At 41.4% G+C, this 20,747-nt stretch overlaps 1 protein-coding gene across 1 annotated transcript in view; it reads left to right on the top strand.

The window, feature by feature from the left end:
* Window positions 1-20,747, top strand: part of srrm3 (serine/arginine repetitive matrix 3) — a 40,218-nt gene that overhangs the window by 19,118 nt on the left and 353 nt on the right. Inside the window, exons 3-12 of the mRNA XM_073478787.1 lie at window positions 924-1,025; window positions 1,585-1,665; window positions 2,199-2,267; window positions 5,441-5,476; window positions 5,727-5,777; window positions 6,285-6,392; window positions 8,337-8,499; window positions 17,331-17,626; window positions 17,711-17,962; window positions 18,052-18,177. Coding sequence (XP_073334888.1) covers window positions 924-1,025; window positions 1,585-1,665; window positions 2,199-2,267; window positions 5,441-5,476; window positions 5,727-5,777; window positions 6,285-6,392; window positions 8,337-8,499; window positions 17,331-17,626; window positions 17,711-17,962; window positions 18,052-18,177 — 1,284 coding nt within the window. The remainder of the gene's footprint in view (window positions 1-923; window positions 1,026-1,584; window positions 1,666-2,198; window positions 2,268-5,440; window positions 5,477-5,726; window positions 5,778-6,284; window positions 6,393-8,336; window positions 8,500-17,330; window positions 17,627-17,710; window positions 17,963-18,051; window positions 18,178-20,747) is intronic.

Genomic DNA, 20,747 nt, shown 5'->3' with positions numbered 1-20,747 from the left:
TCATCTGGTCATTTTTTTAAAAAAAATTGTTGAATACTTTTGGAGCTTCACCAAAATCCTCTGACCACAATGACTCTCCCATCAGCCTGAGCTGTACTTGTGTTTGTGCTAATAAGCAGCTTTTAGCATTCGCTCCAGACTAATAGACAGCCCATAAATTACCAAAAAATTGCAGTACAGGAGTGCCAAACTAGGTTTGCGGTAATTTGGAAAAAGTGTCTCCCTTACATAGTTTTGGTTTTGGTAAGTTTATTTTTCAACTGTAAAATGTCACAATTCTGAAAAAACAAAAAACAAAATATGAATTGTTAAACCCTTAAATATCATCAGAATCTGGTATCAGTTAGGCTAAAGTTAGCAGAAACATGCTAAACTAAGATGGTGAAAATTATTGCTGCTAAACATGTTGTTGTGCATTGACACAGGAAGCTTGGGTGCTGAGGGGGCTGCAGCACCCCTCGAACTAGGCATTATAAATACTCATTGATTAAAAAAAGTGTGACAGATGCAGCAGAGGAAGAGAGAGATCTGTGAGACCAGTGAGAAAGATAAAGTGCAACAATTAGAACAGAAGTTTCTGTTATGTGACAAACAGGCAGATCAACGTTATACGTGCTTGTTTCCTCTATCTAAACATCTGTCTCCTCACCCCGCTGCATTATAATAAACTATGAGGCTGTTTAACCCTGCATTTACATACATCCCTCGTGATCCAATCACAAGTGGACAGCTCTGTCCCTCAGGTCACATCTGGCATGTGTCTCAGTATGCATCTTAAGTGACCACTCTGCAGATAAACATACATTTTTTTTACCGGGGTCATGCATTGCCATACATCCACAGCCTTGTTACTTCTCTTATTATGATATTCACATACTCTACACAAACACCACATTAATGATCCTGCACTCTTTCGTCTTCAGGGTCAACCACCTGCACTATCAGCCCGATGAATACGGAGAGGACCCTGAACTGGTCGGCTATGAAGATGGAGACTATGAACATGATTACCACAGTGACAACAGGTGAAGCACGTGTTCAAGCACAGACCTACTGTACTGTATGATGGTGATGTGTTGACCAGCTCGGACCCCTCAAGTGGTGAATTAAATCAGCCACCTAATATCTCCTCCACATGGCCTCTGGGTGTTTCCTTTGATAATATCCGCAAACATAAAGTTGATCTAAGGATACGACGATCTTCACATCCTGCAGCAACACTCAGCAGATAAACACCCGTTATTATTTCTGTTTGAAATCATAATGTAGATGGTCATTTAGATTGTGCTTTCTGCTCTACAGAAAAGATTAAATGCAATTTCCTCGAGAGCAATTTCTCGTTTCCATTGTAAGATATATTGCATGAATATTTTGTATTATGGCAGAATGAATGGAGGAAATGAGAAAATAGACACTTATCGCCTTTTTATCGGCAAAGCAGCAAATAACTATAATCAGAAATTTATTCGTTGGGAATATTATTATGCTAACAATCACTTGTAAATTGTTTCTGCCTTTCTCACTCTCGATCTCGCTCTTGATCTCGCTCTCCCTCTTGTTCCCCCCTTTCGATGGCCAATTCAGAGTGAAGAGGAAATCAAGCAGCTCTCCATCCCCTCGTCCAAAGAAAAGGAAGAAGAAGAAATCTGGCCGCCGAAGGAGTCGGTGAGTGGAAACAGCTTCCACTGATGAAGTGCTTCGATTTTTCTCCTTTTTCTTTTTTTTTTTTTTCTTGCCTCGTTGACAGAATAATTAGACTGTGGTTTTGTGAAATGGAATTCCAATTATTTTGGCGTGAATATTGCGAAGGAGCCATCAGATACTGCAATTGTGTGCAGGGGGAAAAAATCTGGAGGGAGACATTAGCAAAGCAGAGTCTCATCTTCCATTTTCTTTTGACAAGGTCAGCAAAAGAAATCGAAAGAATGAGAGTCTGAGACAGAAGGAGAAGGTACATCGGTGCAAAAGAGAGGAAAGTATAATAAGAGAAAGGCAGACGGATAAAAGGAACTGAGGACAAAGAGAGCCCTCGATGAGAAAACTCAGCTGAGCTATATGTGATGACACCTTAACTAACAATGATCCCTGAGGTGGAATGTATTGTAGCACAATGATGAGTGAAAAGCCAGAATTTAACTGACATCTGAGGCTCGTTTTGCACTCATGGCATGCAAATGTTTCCCTCTCTCCATCAATAGGTTTGGCAGCTCCTCACCCACTCACAGAGAGAAGAAGAAAAAGAGTGGAAAGAAACACAAGCGAGACAGGTGAGTGTGTACACACACACACACACACACACACCGAGCGAGTGTCATCAGAGATGTGTCATCACATGAAAGAAACTCTGACTTTTCAAGGGTTTGTCAACAGTTGCTCTCACAGTGATGGATGTGAGAGAAGGACTGTGGAGAGGGAGGAGGGAAGGAAGAAAGGCAGGAAGAAAGGGAGGGAAGGAGGAAAGATAACAAGAAAAATGGAGGCAGGAAGGGAAGGAAGAAACCGTCAGAAGAAAAGAAAAAAGACAGAAGGAATGACAGAAAGGAAATGAAGGATGAAAATGAAGGGCAAATGTGAACAAGAAAGACAAGAAGAAAAACTGAGAAAAAAGGAAAGGAGGACAGACGGGAAGGGATGAAAGACATGATCCAAGCAAGAGAAGATAAAGGAAGAGACGGGGGAAGAAAGGGAGAAGAAGAGAGGAAGAAAGGCAAGAAAGACAGGATAAAAATAAATTGAAGAAGTGAGGAGAAAAACAGGGAGAAAATGAAAGAGAAGAAAGAGAATGGATTAATAAAAGCAAGAGAAGACGTATTCAAGGAAGAGAAGAAGGAAAAGGAAGAGAAGAACTAAGACAGGAAGAAAAAGAAGGGCGAGAAAAAGTAGATTAAAGGAAGGAGGGGAAACAAAGAGCATGAGCTCATCAGCAGTAGTTGTGAAGTGCCCTGGGATATCATAACCACAATAAACAATGGTAGAGTTCCTTCCTCCTCTGGTTTCTCTCGGTGTGGAGCGGGGCTAAATGTGCTGCTCTAATAACCCGGCCCGTATGGGGGCACACAACACAAGAAAAATGAGCCTCTCACCAAACAGCCGAGCATCGCTGCACTGCCCCGCTCCTGTTTCACACCTCTCATCCATCCACGCACATCCGAGTCCCCCTCGTCCTCTCTCCTCCTCACCCCCACACCTCCCTCCCTCAGCCCTCCTCTCCCAGCCTCCCACCAAAGCTGCTCTGCATTGCAGGTACTGTTGATATATGAATAATGTATAAATGAAGCGGGGGGGGCAGAGTGCACGTTCCCTCCCCAGAGCAGACACCCTCCCCTGATGCTCTTTTCTTTTTTTAAGGCGGGGGAGCAGGAGATCACTTTGATCCTGTCCTGCTGAATTTGATACCGCCGCTTGTTTATAATATACAACTTTAAAACAGCAGCTCCACGCCCGTACGTAGCTCATATACTGTCCATGTCCATGCAGCAGACGGTGTGCTGATGGATTTAGCTGTGACTGGAGTGTGTGAGAAAAGAATAATGAGCCCTCCACAACAACAGCTCATATACAGTAGTCCCCGGTTGATTCCCTCCAGCGGGGAAACATGGGCTGCTACCGGGGCCACGGCTCTGACTCACATATCAGCCACATACATTACTGTGACAGCTTTATTACTCCCCTTCCAGAGAATCAACACACTTTGTGCCGCCACTCCCTCCCACTCCACTACACACTGTAGGTGTTGTAAAGCAGCGGAGGAGATGTAGGGCTCTTCAGGAAAATAGAAACGGCTCTCACAGACCGGCCTGACTAATCACCATGGAAACTGCAATGAGGGTGAAAGTGATATGGAGGTGATGTGTCAGTCCAACGCTGAGCACCGAGGAGCGGCCAGCCTTCCCCATCATTACTGTACGCTCAAATACACGGTTAAAGGGAAACTGGAGCTCAGGTTATTATTCCTGCCTCTTCCACAGCCGGGGGAAAAATAAGTGTGACATGGAGCACCTGTAGAATACCAACTGGAAAAGGCCGCTATGGGAGCTCCCTGGGGACAGCTCTGAACATATGGATGTATGCATGTCATTCAGATTAGGTAGCAAGATGGTGGCTCACATGTAGCTCATTTGGTATTCCATTAAGGAGTCGGCACATGACGGCACGTGTTGTTCATAGTAACTTGAACATGTTCATATTCTGTGACTGGCAGCTGAAGCCTCATGCTGCTTTGTGTCTCAGCGTCTTTCTGTAATATTTAGAGTGCTGCTTTCATTCATATGTTGTATTTATTAGACACATATATTTTATTAGTTAGTACATGAGTTATTATGTATAACATTTGCCAAATTAACAAGAAGGAACAAATAGTTAAGAATTTGTTACAGACAGCATTTCACAAGGTATATAAAGTTTCTCACAACTCACAAAATTAAGTGATTTTTTAATGGAGTCTGGGGACTTTCTCCACAGGCATCGCAGACGTTGCCTATATTTGTTACTGTTTACTGTTATTGTCCATAAAATGTTGTCTTCTTTCATAGATTTAGTGTAAATTATGAAATCAGTTGAGACATTGTGTTCAAACAGCTGCTAAATGTTGGCAGGTACGACACTCTTTCGACACGGAAGTAAATAGGCTTGTACAGCGATGCCACAACAAACGTTTTTTATAAGAAACTACTTAATGTATCGGATTTGATGTAAATTTACAAGAACGCATGAATAATTCTGAATTTGACGTAGCTGTAGCTGTAAAAACACGCGATTTGTAAGGAAGTCTGGGGATATTGCGGTTACTATTTCAATGCTTAGCTCCAACAGACAGTTCTGCTGCAAAGAGACACCAAACACATTATCTGCATTACACTGAACAAATGGAAATCAGACAGTGTGTAATCCATTCTGCCTGTTGTTTGTCTTCCTCTTCTGGATTCATGGGGGACGTCAGTTAAGTAGGGGGTCTGTCAATGTGGCCCACATGTGCGTACATACTGCTAAGACAATATGGTCACACTGGAACGTTTTCACACCTGTACACAGAGCTGTCCACTTGTGATTGAATCACTCAGGACGGATTTTAATACCACGTCTGAATTCTGTCTGAAACACCTTCAGGGACTTTATGTAGTTTCAATATTCTTTGGAGGTGAATTTGTAGGAGTGACAGCACAGATTAGATTTTGGGTTCAGCCTGGGGCATTTGTCCAAAATACTACCTGTGCTGTCCTAGAAATTATTTCCAGAAGCAGGTTTAGTAATTCCCAGAACCACCTGAAATCTGGAACATGGGCTGAGGTAAAAAATACCTTTTCTGAGAGAGAAAAGTTAACCAGATTACCTCATGACAAAGGCCCCTGGTCCACAGTTGAAGCATACTGTATATGAATTATTCAGTGGATGTGATCTGGCTGTCATCATTAAAATGATTGTGGCGTTTTTGTGATTATAGATCCGCATCTGGCTCCAGGAAAAAGAGGAGATACAGGTGTGTATGAAACCAATACATCATAACACAATTACTGTTAACTACATTGTTTATGACAGAGTGCATCAAAGCTCTGTGCTGCAAATGAGTTTTTCTTGTGCGACGTGTGTGTAATGTTACTGTCATTTCTGCCTATTTATTACTGTTTGTTCAAAAAGACAATCCATATGGGTGAGTGGTGCATTGAGTTCCTTTTTTACATGCTGTAATGTACTCAGCTTCATTATCTTACGTACGGCGTGTGTTTCAGGTCGGGCAGCCCGAAGAACAAACACAAAGACAAGAACAAACAGAAAAAGAGGTGAGACACTCTATCAGCATTCACAGTGTTGAGCTGACGGGGGGAAAAAAATTATTCATATGTCATTATTTCATGTACATATACAGTACGCAATGTGTAAGAACAAGTGAAGCACAGTTTGTCCTCTGCACACAGTAAAACAAACAGTGAACAATAGTCTCAGCTCAACAATGAGTACAACTGGAATCATGTTCCATCTCTCATAAATTTATATTGCTATTTTACACCCATTATCTCAGGCTCTCTGAGACTCTGCGAGAATGTTAATGACTGTAAACTAGCGAGTTCAACACATTTTCCATGCCATACATCACACCCCATCTTGATTAGAATATATATTGAAAGTGTTTGGCGGTGCATGAACTGTTTTACATATCGTGAGATCCGATACTGAGCTCGCTGTGGCATGTGTGTCCCCGTGGTGTATGCGTACATACACATGGCTCTCTGTGTGAATATGTATGCATGTGTGTGGTGCGTGTTCGTCTGTCCGTTGTCCTCCACCAGGTCCCCCGGTGAGACCCCCAGCAGGAGTTCACAGCGTCAAGGCAGCTGCTGTAGCTCCCGTAGCGCCTCCCTGTCCTCCACTCGGAGCACCTCCAAATCTCCTGCCAGGTAGACTCCTCAACATACACACACACACACACATAAACACAGTGTCGAGCGGTTGCCCTGGTGACCGTCAGTCCCTCTCTCATTTAGTCGCGGTCCTCAGGGGATAGATTAGGATACAAATGGGGCTCCTCTGCATGTCTTATAATAACCCCCATTAAGTGGCTGTGATATCTCACTCTGCACTCATGTTGAGTGCTATGGAAAAATATTAATTGTTGGTAACACTGTTAGTCATTTTATGGAGCACAGAGCATCAAATGTTTCTTTTACAAAAGCCAAATTATCTATATGTTTCAGTCAGTTTGAATTTTAAAGTTTTTTTTATTTTTAGGGCAAATAAGAAAATAGAAGAAGAGTTGCTAAGATTTTGACTCTCCTGTGTGAAGTAAACAGCCAGTGAAAGAGCAGAATGAGGAAACCCTTTGTAATTACATCATTAATAAATGTATAAAGTTATAGTAAATTTAGTTAAAAGTTATTTTACTGTAAACAAAGAAATTGCTTTATAGACCATTTATTAAGCAATTGTTTATTGTAAAGTTGCAACTGCTGTTTATGAACCTTTTACAACTGCTTAATAAATGGTTCATGAATGATTTAATTGTTTGTTAACAGTGAAATAGCTATTAACTAATGTTTAATGAACTATACATTTACCATTTATGGCCTGAGTCAAGCTGTGATTGGCCGGTTCACACTGCTTCAACTTTCTCCTGCAGCGCTCTAAAACAGTTTCATCTCATTGCAAATCTTTGATATGAACTGAGCTTTAGATTTTACCGAAGTTTCTGAGCCTGTATATACCAATCTTTGAAGGAGTAAACTTAAGAATGATCTAAAGAGGCGGCTAATGAGAGAAAAAGTTCTTTGCTGAGTGATATATATATAAATAAGAACATCAGGCATCAAGTGACTTACTGCTCGTTACAGTAAGATCACAGAGGATCAGAACTGATGCAGCAGAACCACAGATGTCTCTGCTCTTTATTCCACATATCCTCCTTATTTGTCAAAACCTGACACCTACAGTATATTACCCACAATGCAACTCAACCATACAGATTTCGGTGTGTTATGCTAGCAGTAATTAACATAGCCTCGGGCCGCTAACCTGAAACAGAGATGAGGAGAAGGGTGCAGAGGTCTTGTCAGCACTTCTCTTAAACTGCACAGCAACACATTTTTTTTTCGAACTTGACGCTGACTCAAGTGACATCACTCTGGGAAATTTGTTTGATTTCATGCAGCTCCCTATAGAGCCCAAAAAGGCGTTGTACAATTATCTTCACATCTGCAGTCGACTTGTAAACAGATTTTGATGTGTAACATCAGAGAACTTCATGAACCCTTTGAGAGCAACTCCCATGTGACACATCATTAATCACATGTATGCTCTGTGAGAGACAAGGATTCATCCTACATCTGCCTTATTTAGAAACAAAATATTATTACATTATTCATCCAGTAGCTGTTAAAAATGTGAAACAACACCATTGATTTTGTATATAAAAATGGAAATACTAATGAAACAATAGGAAAGTGGTTGAAATGGGAAATGGATAATTCTGCAGCTGATGATGTCAGACAATAAAAATGCACTCAGCTCATGTTCTTTGCACCTCTGATAAATAAAAAGTGATATCAAATATAAACAGAGGGATGACACTACCCTTTTCTGAAGCACACATACAGTATTGATTCAGCTAACAAAATTATTCAAAATGAACAGAACACATTTCAGAAGGTGTGTGTTCATCTGTTTCTCTGTGCTGCAGTCATATTGTATCTACTCTGCACCAATTTAAGAGACCTCTGGAGCTCTCTTCAATTCAAGAGTATTTTAAGCTAAATGAAAACAATTCTTACTTTATCACCTGATTGCTGATGTCCCCCAGGTGTCTGTGCTTTATTGAGTGTGTTGCTGTGTGGCTCCGCTCTTTCCAGACTGAACTCCAAGCACAAGATGGACGGACAAAAGGCGTCCAGCACCCCGCTGTCCCCGGGCTCCAACACTCCAGCGGCGTGGCACAACGGGGACCACACCCAGCGAAGCCGCAACGGCAAGGCCGGCAGACTCAACCACGCCGAGGGCGACAAAGGGCACGATGTATGTAATCTAGTCTATTTTGCTCCCACACCCCCACCCTCCCCCCACCCACTGCAACGGTATCTACCACAGTCTCTACAGATGAGTTTTATCTTGCTCTTTTGTGTTGGTTGACATGAATTCTCATCTCCTTTGATATTGAAAGATTTTTTCCACTCTTTTATCAGTTGTTCCTAGTTTGTAGGCCAGTTGTTATTAATATTATTATTTTTGACGTGTGAAAGACACTCCTGTGTAACACTTGCCGCTCCTGCTGCTTTGTTTCTGGCTCTCTTTGACTCCTCTGCCATCTTGATTTTTTTGTTTGTTCTTATTGTTTGCCGGTAACAAAGGGTTTCTAGTGTTTCTGTTCAGCACACATTGTCTGAGTCGCAGCACAACATTAGCATAACACACCTCGAATGGAAATATGAGCCGCACTGGCACACAATGTTTCCAAATGAATGAGCAGAAAGATGTGTCACTTCTTCCGGGCGGGTGCCTGCTAAGGCACAAGAATAACAGAATAAAGTCAACGCAGGTACGACTACTTCAAACATTCACTCCCCCCTTGAAGGTCCATGCCCGTGAAGAAATATCAAAGAGAAATGTGTCTATCAGGGATTGAGAACTTCTTAGTTTTACTGCAGATTGTCTTAATCAGCCAAAGAGTCATGATCAGACGTCTGATGGTGCCATAATGTGATAACAATCTGCAACTCCTCTTTGAACTGACTAATCCAATTACTAAATGGAAAGTTTTGATCCACGCCGGCCAAAATGATTTCTGTATATGTTATATTGCTATGAACAAGGTGCAGCGTTCTGTATCATCTGCTTGTGCAGGGCTGTATGGAAGATTTAAAATGCCCCCCAAAAAAAAACATTAACATGAACTGAAACACAATACACGTTTCATTTTTCATGCATTTACTGTGTCATAACTAAATAACTTTGTACTGTTTTGTTTTTAATAACTAAACTAATTGTTTTTTGTTGGAACAGGAATTTTTGTATTCCAAATGTAAGTCACAATGAAATCTAACTTAGAGCATCTGTAGACTCTGAACTAGTCTTTAAATCATAAACAACATATTTGTTTGGATTGTTTTAAGTATGTGTGGCTTAGCGAATATTGAACATTGAAATACAGAGCTGTAGGGATATGTGGGTGTAGACTTCAGTTGGCCTCCGCACACACCTCCCTCACCCGTTGTGGTTAGAGGCAGAGCGTAAAGGAAGAGGCTTACATTTATAAATCTAAGCTCAACCACGTTTATGAGCTACCCAAAAACAGTAAGTGCGGTTTTATATGACAAGTTTGATTGGATACGTTCATGTCATCGTCCCTGAGTTACAGATGAGTCATCAAAAATATGAAATGCTTTACAGGAACTTTGATATCATAGATTTGAATTTTTAAATTCAAAATACTTTATTTTAAATTTTTCATTTCACTGACTTTAAAATTAAATCACACAAAAGGAAGTATTGCACTTCAGTGATGTCCAGCAGGGAGCAGCATATACCTGCTAATAACACACACAAAGCACTGTTATTAGTTTTCATGAGGTGTAAGGTATACTTTTTAATATGATTAATTATTAAAACATTGAATTAAAACATTGACTTTCTTTAACATTCACGATGATGAAAATGCTCAAAACCTCTGAAGGTCAATCACAGATAAAAGTTAGTAAAAGTCAATAATAACAATAATAATATTAATAATAATAATAACACGTTTCTTATTAATTATGACACAGTGAAACCTGACATATTTGTGTTTTGTATTTCACATCACTTCTTTGTTTGACTTTTTTTTATTCAGGCATTTTAAATCTTCCATAGAGGTGGGCTGTGCCAAAACTCAATCTTCTCCATGTTCTTAAAATAAAAACAGAGCTACAAACTGTCCATAAAAGGCTCCTAAAGCTTCATGGATTATAAATCATATTTGTACTCTGTAGTTGTTCAACTTGGAGCTTCTCCTTGTTTTTTCTGGCTCCTTTGAAAATATCCACCTCTGTTAGTGTCTGATTACCTTAAAGGCACTGCCTTGTGATGAGTTTTAAATCCCTTTTCTGCTATTATGGAAACAACCTTGCATCTTCCACAATGTAAATTGATCGTTAGAGCTACAGTAGGATGACAGCCATTATGTTGGAATGAAACAAAAGGCAGCTCTTGACTTGTGAAATAATCTTCCTCTGATGAATGGGCTGCAAACACCCTGTAAACACACACTCTGGCACTGATGTCTCCTATTTTCTACTCCAGCTTGCATGTGTCTATGAGGTCTTATCTGGTCTCTCTCTCTCTCTCTCTCTCTCTCTCTCTCTCTCTCTCTCTCTCTCTTCCTCTGCTTATTTCATTCATTACTGTTTCTTTTTTTCCTTATCAATTTAAGTGGTATTTACCCATGAATAAATGCCCAAATCTTTCTGTCTCGTTTATATAAAAAGCACTCAAATGCTTTGGAACTGGACCAAGTAGGTTAACTGGGTATGTGTAATAGTTTCTTCTTGTCAATACAGTTGTCTTTCTTCTCAAGCACATGCTCTGCTCAGTGATAGATCCTCTTCTCCTCCAGGCGTCCAGTCAGCTCCTGTCAAAACCACCAGGAGTTAAAGACACGCTCCTCTCTACTGCTTTACTTTACCATGTCGATGTGCATGTTGTCCCCTGGTGGCAGTATCTCTTCTGTCCCTGACGTTTGTCTCTACTCTATCTGCTCAGGCCAGTGGAGAATGGCAAGGGCGGTCTGTTTGATCACGAGCCATTCAGTTGGGATGTAGTGAAAGAGGAGCTTTTAATTGGCTCACATCTTTTTTTTTTCAAGCAGCATCTTTGTAGCACAAGGTGATGCTGCCACTCTTGTTAATCTCCACCAAAAGCTTAAGTCTTTCCTTTATGATAATCCCCCAACTGAAGTCTTTGCACAGGAGTAGTTATAGTGTGACAGATCCTGGATGCAACTGAAGTTTGATTTTACTGCAGCAGTTGTGTGGTTTAGCAAATGTTCTGTATAGCAGCTCTGGTTGTCTATCTACCATCTCAGTTTGTGTTCCTGTAGTCGTCCTCTAGCCCTATTTGGATCTGTCTCGTCCACTGTGTGGGAGGCACTCCTGGATGCTTCCCATGGAAGAGCTCGCGGAAAACAGCTGTGCACTGCTCGTTATCAGAGGTGGTGAAGTAGAGCAAGCATGTATTTGCCAAACCGACAAGTTATAGTGGGAGTTTATGGGAGACTCTTGACAGTCTGCTACAACCTGCGAGGATCACGTGACTGAAAGAGACAGCCGAAGGCAGCAGTAGGCTCGTTTTTTGGTTAACAGTGAAGAAGCACACAACAACTGTATGTTGAAAAGTGTTTTGTTAATCCTGGTTTTGGGTCTACAATGCTCTCCTCTTCCACACACATGATTCAAATGATCAGCTCATCATCAAGCTCTGCAGAAGCATGATTCATTTGAATCAGGTGTGTTGGAGCAGGGAGGCATCTGAAATAGAGCACAAATAGACTAAGGCTTGTAAGTCAGTTTGATGTGTTTCTACTTTTAGTTTTTTCACCTCTGTTTAGTCAAATACATTTAATACAATTATAAACATTCATGCAACCTTAACCTTCACCTTAACTTTTCAATTTCTGCATGACATTTGTATTAGTACATCGCTCTCCCTCAAAGGGAGAGCAATGTACAGCTTAACGCTGTTTAATTATTACTCAAAAACCCAACTTCATTGCATCGATTGTACCATTATGTTTTATCAAATAAATTCTCACAAAACAACACAGTCAAACCCGCAGTCAGTAATAGTTTGCACAACAGTAAACATGCTAGCGATTAGCTTGTTAGGGTAGTGCTAGCTCAGCTACCCCTGTCAGTCACGGTACCCTCACCTTGGAGGTCATAACAGTCTGTCAAGAGTCTCCCACATAACGACTGCTCTCTAGCCACAGGGGGCAGAAGTGAGTCTGTTTAATCTTGGTGCCCGGTAAAGGTTGCAATGTGTAAGAATTTTTATTGAAAACATCAAAAAATCTCACTAAAATTGTAAACAGAATGTGAAGGAATAACATTTTTAATATCATGACATCTATGTATTATGTTACGAAGCATGTTTAACATGCTAACCAGCTAGCCCCGGTCCATCCTGGTCCAAAGCTCCTGTGATAGCTTCACCACACTTCGCCAGTGCCTCAAGTTCCCAGGCTGGACTGCTAGCTGCACGGCTAACTGAGCTAACTAGCTCATGGCAGCTACAGTTGGTAGCAGTTAGCGCCTACTCAGGTGGCCAGTTCTTACATATTGCAACTTTCAGACATAATATGCAATTTCTGAATTAAAATGTCTAAAAATGACGAGACCTTTGATCTAAATTTGGTTGAGTGAACATAATCCCAAATGTAATTTTATTCAAGTTAATGGTGTTCCCATTTGTTGCATATCACTAGATCCTCGTTAGAGATCGGGGAAGGAAGTCGCCAAACGTGACTCAACATAACGTGAATAAAACTTCAAACATGAGTCACGTGCAGATAGCTTTTCATCAGCAACTGATTGGTGGTTGTTTAACATATTAAACAACTCCCATGAACCCTCATTAGTTAAGGTCTTTTGTTTAATTTTGATTGAGACGACCCCTAGTGGCAGAAATAACACACTGTGCATTGAACTTCACCACCTCCAATAAAGAGCAGCACACAGCCACTTCAATGGGAAGCATCTGGGACCGTCTCCATCAGAGTGACTGAGACGGTCCCAAACGGGGCCAGTCGTCCTCTTGCTCATTATTAATGGATGTCTTCAAACACTTCAAGCACAAGTACATGGAATCTTTAAAAATAGTGGGACAATTCACACATGTATTAACATGATTGTTATTTTAAAAGGGACCCAAGCCATTTTGAAAGCAAGCTCCCTGTGCACACAAACAGTTTAAACAGCAGATCTGACAGCGCTCCTCCAGGCTCTCTCTTGCCGTACCTTGTGTTTATACTGATAAATAAATCAAAAAGACTGCCCGGGAGAGCGCCGGGCTGCCGTCCAAAAAGTGCAGAGTAGAGAAGTGCTGCTGCTGAAGAAGACCCAGGCCAAAATGTGACTGGGGTCCCTTTCAAATGTGCTGACTCTCTAGTTGTCCATCATAGCAGTGACTGCCCCTCCAACACTCTTTTACTCCCCCTTCCTCCTCCTCCTCCTCCTCTCTCCTACCTGTTCATCTGTGTCATGTGTGACTCACGTCTCACTCTTGTTGTCCTCGCATTTTTCTTCCCACATATCTTTCACATCTGCCAGCTCTGCATGCCTCCCTCCTCCTCCTCCTCCTTCCCCCTCCTCCTCCTCCCCACATCCCGTTCTTAGCTACTCTACTCTACATGGATGTCCACTAACATGACAATTAACTCTATCCGCTTTCCTCTATCCTCTCCCCCCCGTTTTGATACAAATATGGCTGCATTTGTACAAGCGAAAAAGACAAAGCAAATCATGTAGTTTTCTAGACTCATCCTTTGTTTCTAATTTTAGTTTGATTTTAAATTTCCATCTGGATTTTTATTTTATTTTTCTCCCCCTCTCTTTTGTTTTTGGTTTGTTTATTTCTCCTTAGTCTCTGGACTAAATATGTAGCTTTGATACTAAAAAGAGGTCATTGTCTTTTTCCCATTTCGCTGCGGAGAACATTCCTTTCTCCTTTTTTCTTTTTTTCTTTCTTTCCTTTTTTTTGTTGATATTGCATACGTGTCACTGATTGAAATGGAAGGTAGGTAATGCTTTGCCTACGCACGTGATCTTTATGCAGATGAGAATGTGACAAGCACCCTAGCCTGAGTGACGTCAATGTTTCTCTCTCTCTCTCTTTCTCTCTCTCTCTCTCTCTCTCTCTTATTTACCAGTGGTCTTTAACCAAATTAATCTTAACTTCATCAATTATGATTTGACTCTTAAAAGATTGGATTACGTAGAGCTCTGGTTTTTCTCTTTCCTCCTTAACTTCATCCTGAAGTCCAATATCCCGCTCTATCTTCCAGGTCCATCTCTTTCTCTTCTTTTTGTTTTTTTTTCTTTCTGTTTTGGTAGAATGCATTCCTGTTTTGTCCAGCATCTCTCTGTTTGTTGGTGAATTAGTACATTCGTCTTATGATTTCCACCATATTGATTTCCACGACTGTTTCTAACAACTGTCATAAGCACCAGTGGTTGTGTGTTTTTCTTATTCTACCGCTTAGTTGTCCTCTCTCTAGTGGAGAAACGGCTCTTCTTTCCGCAAGGACCAGTCGGTGCTTTTGTTGTACTGTAGATTACGAAGCAGGTCAGACAGCACATGATAATGCATGCTGAAGAGCCAGCTGTGTTTGGTTTCACACAAACCGCCTTTTGGAGATTATAACCTGCTAACAATGAGCAGTGTATATCTGTGCATCACAAGGTTCAGTCCCCGACTCCTGTTGAATCACTGATCCAGGTTCTGTTTTTGTATTAAATTCTCAAAATAAAGGTTATGTGAGATATTTTAACTCACACTCGGTTTAGAGGATAAGGTTGGCATCACAACAAATCCCTTGAAGAGACCTAAACTAACAATGTGTTAGTTGTTCAATGCTGTCTTACCTTCCATACTGCCAAGCCCCAAATCTATGGATTCCTACTGAAGATGTATTATTTTCCTAACTGCTCACAAATATGTAGTTTTGTTATTCAACAAATCTGAGAGTCTACAGGAAACCACCAGCAGTCAGTGTTTCATGAACAGTTAAAATGGCGGTCCTAGCTATATGTCGCAACTGTGGACGGGGGTGTGAGTTAACTGGAATAAACAGTGAGCTATTTATTGTGCATTTAACGTTAGGTAACTGCTAGCTAGTAGCCTGCGCTTCTAAAACAGATTTTCATATTCATATAGCAGTATTCAGTAGTTTGTAGTAGCCTAAGTACGACAAGCTTTTGCACAAGAGCTGCTAGATTTTTTTACTGTTGTTCATTTGGCCAGGAAAGTCATTTTCTGACGGATGACCCGTTCGTTAATTCCTACGGGAAGAGCATGCTCTACTACTGTGAACAGCCACGCTGTCATTTCAGTGTAGAGCGTCAGATTGGATTGAAGAACGCACCCAAAGTTCACCATCTTACTAATTAGCACTAAACACAAAGTAAAGCTGAGGGTGATGATATCTGACTATACAGATATCTTGAATATCTGTACAAAAGTCGATTGCAATACGTCCAGTAGTCGCTGAGATATGAGAGGCACACCGACACCACCATCTATACTCAGTCAAGTCTACATAAGAGGCAGTAAAGTCATCACTCACTCAGGGGTAACATTGTGCTAAATTTACAGCTGCTGATTAACACACCAGAGCAATACATTCAAGTGTCTGTAATGGGTTTTGACAACAATGGAGCTCCATGGCACGGACAAATAAACCAAGCTGACATGGTAGGATCAATTCATTGTTGGTTTTTGTCTTTTTGTGGGATTTATCAACAGCAACAAAAATAGAGAACATTGCCAACCTTATCCTTTAAGACTGTGGTTATTTAAAAACTACTTGCTTTAAGGTAATTGAGTCTGTTCGTGACTCTAAAAGTAGCGTCTTATTTTGAAATTCCAAAGGATACAATCACATTTTTGGTTTTCATCAGCTAGATGTAACTTTACTGAACTTTCACTGACAAAATGTTTTCGGGGGTTCTTGCATCAGTCAGTCCCCCTGAAATTGCCATAAAATGTGTTTGAACCCAAGAGAAGTTGACTAGCGTCTTGTACCAAGGGGCCCATGAGCACAAAGTGATTGTAGCCAGCAGAAGCTAAAGTAGTTAGCCTGTAAACGTGTCAGGCAGTAAGTTAACAGCTGCCCTGTGGTAGATACCACACGAGGAGAAAAAACGGTAAAGAAACTACGTTGAACTCTCGCCAGCCAGTTGCTCTGATGTTCAGGAAGGTGACTGGGCCCAGAGGATTTACTCTCTGTGTGAGGGATTCCCTGCACATTGTGGTTCTCCTCTTTGCTTTTGAGTTCTTTTCCATTGATTTCCATGCATTGTCTCATGAGTCACTGGCAGGGAAGGGTTTTGTGTCTTTTTCTCTTGCATTTTGTGAATCTAATGATGCACTTATGTTGCCCCACTTTTCCCTTTTCTTCATACCTTACCTACTAAAGGAGGGAATACCACTTTATTGGTAAGTGGATGTTAACCAGAAGGGAGTTAAACAAGAGTAACCATTAAAAAAAAAACAAAGAAAATGGGTCGCTGTTCACATCTCAGCAATTGTCTTCAGGAAAAAAAAAATCCAGAAAGAGAAAATTGAGTAGCAGACGATTTGTTTTCTGATTCGATTGATTCAATAATTGTGATCTTTATTTTGTTCCTTCCATTTCTGTGATGTTCCGTCAAGTTGTCTTCTCTTTCTGTTTTGTTTCATTTCTTTGAACCATTACTTAAAAAAAAAAAAAAAAATCTGAAGAAGTCCTCTTTTTCTACTCTACAAAATCTGTAGCTCTGTACTTTCTGCCTCTGCTCTTAAACTTATTTGGTTCACAGTTCTGTTTATTTTCTTCCCTCTCTTCCTCCTCCTCCTAGTTTTTTTGTTTGTTTTTGCGATTATGATTTCTTCAACTCATTATGGTTTTGCATGCCAAGTATTGCATGCGCTGCACCATAGAGGACTATCTATAAGCCATATGGAGAAAACCTAGATCTTTTTCTTTTAGATGTTTACCTTCTTTTGGCAAGTACACCGTAGCACTCAATCACCAACCTGGAAACACTCTAATGCTCTTTTTGTCCTTTTTCTTTTTTTTTTCTTTTTGTTCCCCTCTGTTGGTCATCATTTCTCTACAGAAGCTCCGTCTGCTGACCGCTAGCTCCGCGAGCATCCAGTCCACCCTGCTGAGAGAGCACAAGCTCCACAGCGCCCCCAGCAGGAGCCAAACGGGACAGATGTGCGCAGCAGGAGAGGCTGGGAGTGTGGACGGCAGGCACGCGGCTGTAGGGAGCTCCGTGAGCCAGACGTCAGGGAGGAGAGGGAGCCAGAGAGGCCAGAATAAGAGCTCCCACTCCCCTGCTCACAGCAGCGACTCGGCCCACTCCCAGCACAACCACGCTCACAGAGGGAGGAACTCTCGGCACCAGAGAAAGTAAGCACAAACACCTCCATTTGTCTCCGTTGGATTTCATGTTGCCTGTGATTTCAGAGAGAATTATCTGACATGTGCTCCCAGGACAAAAGGTGGCCACTCTTCCAAGCGTCACCACCGCTCCAGTCGGGGTCAGGCACACCACCGGAGCCAGTCTGCATCTCCAGGACGCCACTCACACACGTCAGGCAGGAAGAAAGAGGAGAATCGGAGCAAAACCAACCTCCGCCAGCGCAGCAGCTCCTGGAGCAGCGGGCGCTCGTCCTCACGCTCCGCCTCCAGAGACAGAGGCCCCAGCAAGGCCAAGTCCCCTCACAACAGACAGAACACCTCCAGGTGAAACCCCTGTCTTTGTCTCACGTTTTCTTTTCAGCCTGTAGGTTGATTTTGATCTCACGTGATCTCTTTCTGATGTTGTGACGCAGAGAGAGGGAGAGTCCAAACCGCTCTGACACCGACAGCAGAGCTCGCCGCCGCTCACGCAGCTACTCACCCATCCGCAAAAGAAGAAGAGATTCGCCCAGCTTCATGGAGGCTCGCAGGATCACCAGGTAACACACCTGATCACTTTAAGATATCCATTTAGACATACATATGAGTAGTTAGTAGGTGGACTTTCCTCCAGCAGAGGACCAGAGTAAAGGGCCGTCCACACCAAGAATAATAACAATAATCACTATAAATCAATAGCTTCTAATGTTTTAATGTCCACACCACAACTTTGGGATCACATTCAGAGCAATTTAATGAATGACAGAAACACTGACAGCCAATCAGAATCCACCTGAATTTACAGAGCCATCTGTTAGCTTAACGTTGTGGACATTATTCTACATGTTAGTGAATTGACTGCATTAGGAAACACTTTTTAGATGGTCTACTCTGATAACTCAGTCTTGGATATTAATATAACTTACGAAATGCAAATATAACATATGTTAAGCTGCAAGTTAAGAAAACAGCATTTTACCTGACACATATTGCCCACCGGCCTTTGGTGCTGAAGTTTGTTTGGTCCTTGTTTGGTCCACTGTTAACAGAATAGTATCGTTATATTTATCGTTATAGAGTTAAGTTAAGTTAGAGGCACCTACAACACAGTTTATCTTCAGAATTTTTAACAGCACTTAAACATGACACACCTTAATGGTTGTTACACTCTGCAGTTAAAACATGTTTCAATATTTCACAGCCCTGCACTCACGCCAGAGCAAAAATCGCTCTTTTATAGCCTCAAAGTACAACAATGACGAGCAAAAGGAGTAAAATGAGAGAATGCTTTTGCTCTAACTTACAACTGGAAATTCTGAAAACCTCATTCAGATCCATTCAAGCCTTAAATATGTGAAGGAGAAATGAAAAACCGCAGGCACAGATGGATGAAGTGCTAAAAGGATGGAGGTTTGGTAGGTTCAGTTCTGTTGGGGGTTGTCCAGACAAACAGAAAGTACTGTTTCATGCTTTTATACATTTATATGAATCCAGCTGATAAAACGTGTAAAGAAAATGTTTTTATGCTTTTCATAGGAAGGGTAGAATAACAAAGACTATTAGAAATGTGTTGTGAATGGCTGCATTGTTAATTCAGTAGCCCTATAATCATGTTGACTTCCATTCAAAGAGCAGCACTGTCCTTCACTCCGTTGTCTTTGATTGAGGGTCACGTCTTTTTATCCTGAATCCAGGCAGATGAGATATTCAGCCCTGAACAGTGCCTGCAGTCTCTCTTATTACAGGACTGTTACATTAGACTGAATTCTGTGCTTAATAAATGTAAAATGGAAACAGAAATGAAGTATGATTTTAAAGGCTGAGAGGAATATGTGTTGAATTCTTCTTCTTTGATTTCTTTAGTCGTAGTTTATTGAATTATTAATGCACTTTATTGTTTATTGTTCCTATTAAATGTGATAACATCTGCTACAGTTAAAGGAACAATTCACCTAAGAATAAAAATTCAGTCATCTAGTCCCCATCTGCTTCATTTGTTAAGGAGAATGCTGCAACACTGTTTCGCTGTGAAACTCCAGAAATGTTTTGCGGACTAAAAAACCCAACTTTCTATCAGTCTGAGGCTGAGATGATGATGACTGAATCTTCATTTTTGGGTGAACTTTTTACAGACCTATTTTGACAGTGAGTTATTTAACATTAGATCATCTTTTCCTATCTTTGCATAGAAATGTCTTGAGGCTCGTCTTACATGAGCTGGTTTGTAGTTGGTTTATTGAAACATGAGAAACCTACCACATCCCTGTGAAAGTGTGTCTGACTCTCCCTGTCACCTCTCCACCATCACATACAAGTGTTAATAGACGTGGGTGAAATGTGTGCACCTTGTCATCTTTCGCTCCGGTCCTAAAGGTCCTGGTGCCAAGACAACGGGATGCTGCTGAACTGAGCCGCCGCAGGCTAGTTACCCTGGTAACAGTTGCTGTGCAGCAGGATCCGGCTAGTCTGACTCCTGAAGCTCGGCCCGAACAGCAAACCATCAGAGGTCCCCTGAGTAAACCTGGCCTCCTCATGTTTTTTTCTTCTTCTCTGTCCTCTCTCTGCTCCTTCGTCTCCTTCCAAAGAAACTCACGCCGACTCTAAAGCTACACCCCACTGCTGTTATGCACTAATGTTATAACACAGGGAGATGGAGATTAAAACGCTATCAAGGTTTATTAGAGTGGATATGCTTCTATTGCACCGGCTGTGGATTCCCATGGCAGATAGAGAAGACAAAAGCTGAAGCTGACGAGGTGAAACACACCTTGTAGCAGCAGGGATACCTTGATAGCGGTTATCTCTCCCCGCACTGTTGACTGTTGATTTTTCTGGGTGTTGGCCTCCACTGAGAAGAAGAGGTTCTTTTGGGAGCTAACAGCTAATTACCTTCCAGGAAAGCACTTCCAGGGTGGCTATTAACAAGGCAATCGAAGCTTTAGCTTAAACTAACATGACATGCATTTCTCTGCTGTGTGTGTGTGTGCGATTAAAGCGTGAGTGCGTGTGTGTTGTTGAACAGCTTGGACTTTTTTAACCCATACAGCTGCTCTCTTTCAGATCCTGTACTGATCATAAGTCTACCACCTAACACTGATTGCTCTCAACCAACCGAATCTTGTCTTAATAC

This window comes from Pagrus major, chromosome 13 (assembly GCF_040436345.1).
Source record: "Pagrus major chromosome 13, Pma_NU_1.0".
NCBI lineage: Eukaryota > Metazoa > Chordata > Actinopteri > Spariformes > Sparidae > Pagrus > Pagrus major.
This window is presented reverse-complemented; position numbering and strand designations above follow the sequence as displayed.